Source organism: Lygodium microphyllum, chromosome 13, assembly GCF_053477565.2.
Source record: "Lygodium microphyllum isolate KBCC chromosome 13, Lygodium_microphyllum_v1.1.10, whole genome shotgun sequence".
Taxonomy (NCBI): Eukaryota; Viridiplantae; Streptophyta; class Polypodiopsida; order Schizaeales; family Lygodiaceae; genus Lygodium; species Lygodium microphyllum.
Window position 1 is genome coordinate 127,511,354 of NC_141147.1, and position 6,520 is coordinate 127,517,873.

At 38.7% G+C, this 6,520-nt stretch overlaps 1 protein-coding gene across 1 annotated transcript; it reads right to left on the reverse strand.

Moving 5' to 3' along the window:
• Nucleotides 1-530: 530 nt before the first annotated feature.
• LOC148027192 (basic endochitinase-like) lies at nucleotides 531-2,690 on the reverse strand. Its single transcript, XM_087690590.1, has 3 exons — nucleotides 2,042-2,690; nucleotides 1,341-1,452; nucleotides 531-1,231 (listed from the first exon to the last, which is right to left on the reverse strand). The coding sequence occupies exons 1-3, from the start codon at nucleotides 2,520-2,522 to the stop codon at nucleotides 865-867; spliced, it is 960 nt and encodes a 319-aa protein (XP_087546716.1). The 5' UTR covers nucleotides 2,523-2,690; the 3' UTR covers nucleotides 531-864.
• Between the last annotated feature and the right edge of the window lie 3,830 nt (nucleotides 2,691-6,520).

Sequence of the window (6,520 nt, forward strand, 5' to 3'; positions counted from 1 at the left end):
GTATGCATACGAGTCCACCTTGATGCCAAAGAAATTAAAAACATTGCATTTAACACAATATCAGTGAGTTTGGGAATCTCCCAATTCCCATTTTTTGAATACTAAAAAGGTGGCACACAGATAACATGCGCATAAGTTTCTCAAAACCATATGATGTGAGCTATCATTAGAAAGCGCTTGAAAAATAAAATCTATTGAGCTATAGAGCACTCATTAATTCAAAGACTTGTCCTTGGGTCACTCATTAAGGGTCACTCATTAAGTTATGACAAATTCAAAGACTTGTCCAAGTTATGACAAATTCAAAGACTTGTCCTTGGTTCACTCATTAAGGGTCCTTCATTTCTTCTAAGAAATAGACTTCAAAATAGGGAAAATGAAGTTTGAGCAAAATTTTAAAAAATTCCTGCACATCACCAAGAAATATACTCAATTAACAATACCATCCTCTTCAAATTTCATGCACATTTTTATCAAGGTTAAAAGCGTTGACATGCACTCTTTATACTTCCAAGTTCTTCTTCCTCTTCTTCTTCTTCTTGTCACATGAGAGTTTCAAACAACTTGTCGCTAAGAATCTATGATAAATCTCTAGGATGTCAAAAGATGTCTATGTCTATTGATAGTAGGCAATTGCTACTAAATCACTTTGGATATGTTAGTATAATTGGTAGTGATTACTTCCATACATTAATGGTATGCTCTAGCATCATTGAGTTGTGATTCTTGTCTTACTTTAGGTATTGCCCAAAACGATCACATAATGATAACAGATTATGAGACGTACAATATTGGTAAAAGAAAATTTAGCATTTCAACATAGTTGGTAGAATGGTGCACCCATGCAAAGGAATACATTTATTTCTAATAAGGTTCCATGTTTTCACAGTCCAAGTTGTTGCCTGGATCAACACCAAAGATTTGTGTGATTTTAATGTATGCATCGATTTTATCTTGAGCCGCCTTGTCTTCTCTGTGGCCACACTCAATACCACCATTCACAACATTTATGGTCAAGCCAAACCCCGGAAACCTCCCCTTTGAGGCATCACCTTTTGTAGGGCTGACTGTACCTAGGAGTGCATCATGGCATGAAGGTATACTCTCGTCTGACGTCATCCAAAACCAAATCGAGGTTGCAAAAGCGATAGTTGAGTTTGTGGAGACCAAATTCGGATTATTAAGCAAGTCCATACCCAAGTCATTTCCAGCTCTGGCATAATTAAAGTTCCTACCAAATGAAGCATGGTATAAGAACACATCTATTTGGTTAAAGGTAAGAAGCTAACCATCATCATGAAGCAAGTAAAACAATATGGAGTACACGTTGAGATGATTACCATGTAAGTTGAAGTGGACCCCTCCCAAAGTACTCTTGTCCAGGGGCACAACTGATGCCAGAGCTTGAATCACAAAAAACATCTTTTTCGATCTCGTCAATCGAGTGGAAGGCTGAAATGACAAATTCCTTATTAGAGAGGAGGTGATGATGCATCGTAGGAACAAGGTTTAAAATTGGGAGCTCTAAATGTCTAAGGGAGAAACGAAACATATACGGTGAAAAATAGCATTAGGGTTCAATGCCCTGAGGATGTGGATCACTTCGTTGGACATGTGCATTATTCACATGGCGAGAGAGAGAGAGAGAGAGAGAGAGAGAGAGAGAGAGAGAGAGAGAGATTGTGTGTGTGTGAAAGTTTGGGCTCTAAGACGACTTGAGGAGTCGATAGGTCCTTCTTGGCTTAGGGTCACCACAGAGAGGAGGATCCCAGTGCGATCGAGTGGTGTTATTATTCAGCTTGTGAGCAGTTGTGCAATAGGAACAATGCTAACGTGGTCTTGCCCGCTCTCTCTCGGCTAGGATGTGGAGATCAGGAGTTGGCTCCCTTGCGAGCCGGCAATGCGTGACTAGCGGGCGCCCAGGCTCACGCGTTGTATTCCAAGACGGATGCTGGGCAATGCGTGAGCGGTCCTTCAGTTTGGCCGATGCGAGCGCGCGCGCGCGCGAGAGAGAGAGAGAGAGAGAGAGAGAGTGACTCACATCCAGTCTCTTGTGTGGCATGCGCAAGAAAGGCAGCCAGCTCTCGCTTCTGATCGTCGAGAGAGCGTGTGCTACAGAAGCCGCCTGCGTTAGCAGTATCATTAGTATTAGGATTATTATTATTCTGCTGCTGCTGCTGCTTAGCACTAGTGCTGCTCAGCATCATTTGGGAGGCTTCCACGAAGGCGTCGAAGCTGTAGAAGTCATTGCGGTCAGGAAAGATCGCGTCGAAGTCGTCACTGCTCATCAGCTTGTCGACACCTCCACCTGCATTGCTATCATCACCTGGCGCAGCGCCAGAATGATGATCATGATGCTTCTTCTTAGCACAGGCCCCACTGATCATATTCATGCCACACGACTGCATTACAAGCACCACCAGTACAGCAGCTACGAGCCTGGTAACACTAACCATACGTCTCTTCGTTATAGTTCTGCTTATAACAGCAGTGCAGCGCCTCGGCTTCATGACCACGGCCATTGCTGGTCCTTGATCAATATCCCAGTATTTGATCTCTAATTACCAGTTAGCAGCTGGTCTACAGTACAGAGTCGCAATATTCAGCTCGTGTGTGTGGGTGTGACGCGCGCGCGCTTGTATGCGGAAAAACACACACACACACAGTCTCTCTCCCTCTCTCTCTCTCTCTCTCTCTCTCTCTATCGTGTCTAGTCTGTGTGTCTAACAAGCCTGTATCTTTATACGTGCTCGCCATCGTAATAACCACCCATGCTCGTGCTAAATATTCCGACTCGCGCAACATCCTATAGCCTAGCACACACGCTTGGCCGCCTTCCACGCGTCCATGTGGTTCTTCCCTTTGCCCTTGGACCCTTGCGTTTTGGTGCTACCCCTAAGTTGGACCAAAGCGATCGGCCTTTCTAACTCAGTTGCGAAATGCAAGTTATTATCTTTCGAGAATGCGACAGGAAACAAGAGATGCGGTTGGTCGGGAAGAGGAGTAATAAGAGTCTAGAGAGCTATAGAACATAGTACGTATTCGAAAAGCAAACACCCTCATCATATTCTAGATATATTACATACATTGTGTAATGACTAGAAGAATCATACATCTTCGTAAGACCATGGATGAATAACATTTCAAACATTCTCGTTTTACTAGCCTTCCTTTGAGTGTGACGATAAGTGCATACAAATGTAGGACCATGTGCATCGCACAATGAATGGATCATTTGCAGCCTAACAACAACACAAGGTGAGAAGACTACGGCCTAGGGAAAAGATGAGCAAGAATGAGAATCGCAACTACTTAATCCACGAAAGGAATAAGTGCCAAAACAAGCATTGGGCTTGCAAGAGTCACACAGCTCTCAAGTTCAATGTACACTAAATGGAAAGAAGCTACAAGGATGAAAGTTGTGCATATATTTCATAGTTTGATGCTCGATTAAAATACAATTTAATGGGTATACAATCATCAAAACCAAAAACTTTGTCCATCAAAATTGATTGAAGCTTCACATACCAAGTAATCAATCAACTTAGAAATGTTCATCCAATTAGTATCAACTTAAAACTAGGGACTAAACTTAAAACTTGCTCATATGATGATTGAAATAAGGATATTGCATATTCTTGAAAGAGCTCTTTAGACCCATTTAGATATGCATTATTTCTATAAGTAATTATGTAGGTTGATCAATCTGCATTATTTCAATAAGTAATTATGTAGGTTGATCAATCATTTCAACTTTGGGATCTACTTATTGCAACACCTCTTCTTTGGACTCTTCAAGTAATGATGCATCTCAACTTTAACAAGTGCCACACCTATTTTAGTCCTTGTTCTGTCACATTATTGTGCTATATTTCTTAATCCATTCATGCTTTTGCTTGATTGCTTATTAGAGCTAATGCTCTTGCTTCTTCAAGGCATTCCTCAACCACAATACAACTCATGAGATTACATTTGTCATGCAACTTTTGCATATCATCTCCCACATAAAATGGACATTCATGAACATTACAACTTTAGGAAACTCCTACACACCCATTGTATTACCAATAAAATTTTTAGAGATTATTGCATGCTTCTTAGGAGTAACCATGATGACAACAACAACCAGGGTTGTTGGGGGTTGCGATAGATGAGGTGCTCCTAACCAACATCCTTTATTGTGACTCCTCACTATTGGCATTCCTCTCTTAGCTCAATGCCAAACTCAAAAATGGCATTGTTGTTCCAAAATACATCATTGGGCTTTGCAATAGTGATAACTCCATCCTGACCCTCTACTTATTGTTGGGGTTGAACCCATGATGATTTATTAGGAACCCTCCAAGAACCCCAAACTCACTACTATATAAGGTTTTTCATTATCAGCTAATGGACCGGAGCTAGCTACTACATTCTGGTAGGTGGCAATATAATTGCTGCAAGTTGAGCATCCAAAAAATTTAAGTTATACCAACAAGCAAATATTTCATGGCCCATCTTATTGCAAATTTGGCAAAAATTTCCCCTTTTTTGTAAAATGGGCACTCCAATATCCCTTGACTTCTATGTGATCTTCTTACCTAGCCCACTAGCTAATGCATTCTTCTTTATAGTGGTTGCTTTTGAACTAAAGGATATATGTTTGGACTTCCAAATTTTCCTAATCATATGAGTTTGTATAATATTTCTCGAAATTATAATCCAATCTATTGCTATCATCATCTGTATCATCCTTTGAATGAAAATCACTAGCACTCTAACTATTGAAGTGAAAATCTTATCCTTCTTCGAGAATGTCCTAGACCAAGTTGTTTTTCCATCTTTTAAGGTTACATCCACTAAAGTATCTAAAGTATCATTTGCCCCAATCTAAATATTATTCAATGCTCCTTGAAACATATCCTCAGACCTTTCAAGAAACAATAAATTCGTATTTAAATAGATAAGCAATTATTTTGATCCAATTTGTCAAATAGATTCTTGACTTTCACACCATAATCATTTACTAGCATATCCTTTTGATTAGTCTTCTTAACCTTCCTCAAAGTTCCTCTTAGAGCTTTACCTTTCTAGACCTTGCTCAAATTTTCCTACTTTAATGCACTATAATCTAGGAAATGAGCCAAGCCATACCTACTAAACCTATTGAGCTGCATCCTAATTTGAGTAATCTTTCTTCTTTCTTGAAAATTTTCACTCTTCATTGTTAGATTAGGTGATGCTTGTGCCATATTAGGTAGTTTCTTCTTGGGCTTCAAGGTAAAGGGTTAAATTGTAGCTTTGGTTTGGTAGAAGATCCTACCAAATGCCTACTTGCAAGCATAGATTTTGGAACTAAAATACATTAAGTGGGATTCATATTTATGTATTTGTAGATGGTGCTTAATCCAACCCCTAAGATGCAAAACTTCTAGATGGTGCTTGTAGATTAGGGCCTAGTCACCACCTTGATGGGTCTTAAGGATACTACTAGGCCACACACTCACTATAGAACTTCCCATCTTCAAATTGACAAGGCTCACAATTGCCTTTCCTTGGAATGAAAGATAATGACATTAATCATAAAAGAAAAAAATTTCTAGCATGCATAGGAACCAAGTAGATGACCATAAATGCTACAACTACCATGATCTTCATACCTTTTAGAACATACAAATGTATATGATTCAAAAGGAAAATTTGAAAAAAAATTCTACCAAAGAGTCCACTCTTGGCCTTGATCAATTCAAGGCAAGTAGATCATGACAGGAATCGCCAAGTGTTTTGGAGCTCTTTAACATCATAAAAATATTTAATAAGTATCAAATCCCTAAGATTTCACATAATACAAACTAAGAGATGATTGATTATATGAATAACTTACAAAACTTAGACATCATATTTAATGACTTAGAGATGTGCAAAGAATAGAGCATAATTATAGTAGATTTCCATTCATTCCCAAATATAAATATACGATCTTATGACAACTTGAGACAACTTTACACTCTATATGCAACTCAAAAGAATAGGACCTTAAAACCCTCAACATTCAAGAATGGATAACTAATAAAATAGAGTCATTTGACCTCCTTAAAAAGGTAAGATCTTGAATGATAACCCAAATTGTAAGATTGTGATTAAGACACTTAAGATAGCCCTAACATCATAGGCCTAATTCTATGGATATAATAATGCACTCTACAAAGAATTGACAATAAGAAATATGACTGATAGGCCCAACTTTCAACAAGGCTAAAGAGGAAGGACCGAGCTATCTAAGTTATGTAATTCTCCTTAATAGGACATCACAAAAATTGTGTCTCATCCCCATAGAGGATCTTATCTTTAGGAAATTTGTAGTTTGAAAAATTAATGAACACGAATCATAAGATAGCATTATTTATCAAATCGGAAGACATTATTTGATAGGCATGTCCTTGGAAAAAAGTCAAACATAGTTCTTGAGAGTTGAATAGCCTCAAATTCAAAGTAGATGTTGGAAATTGACTTTGTTAGAGGGGTGGTTGCTAAAATACTA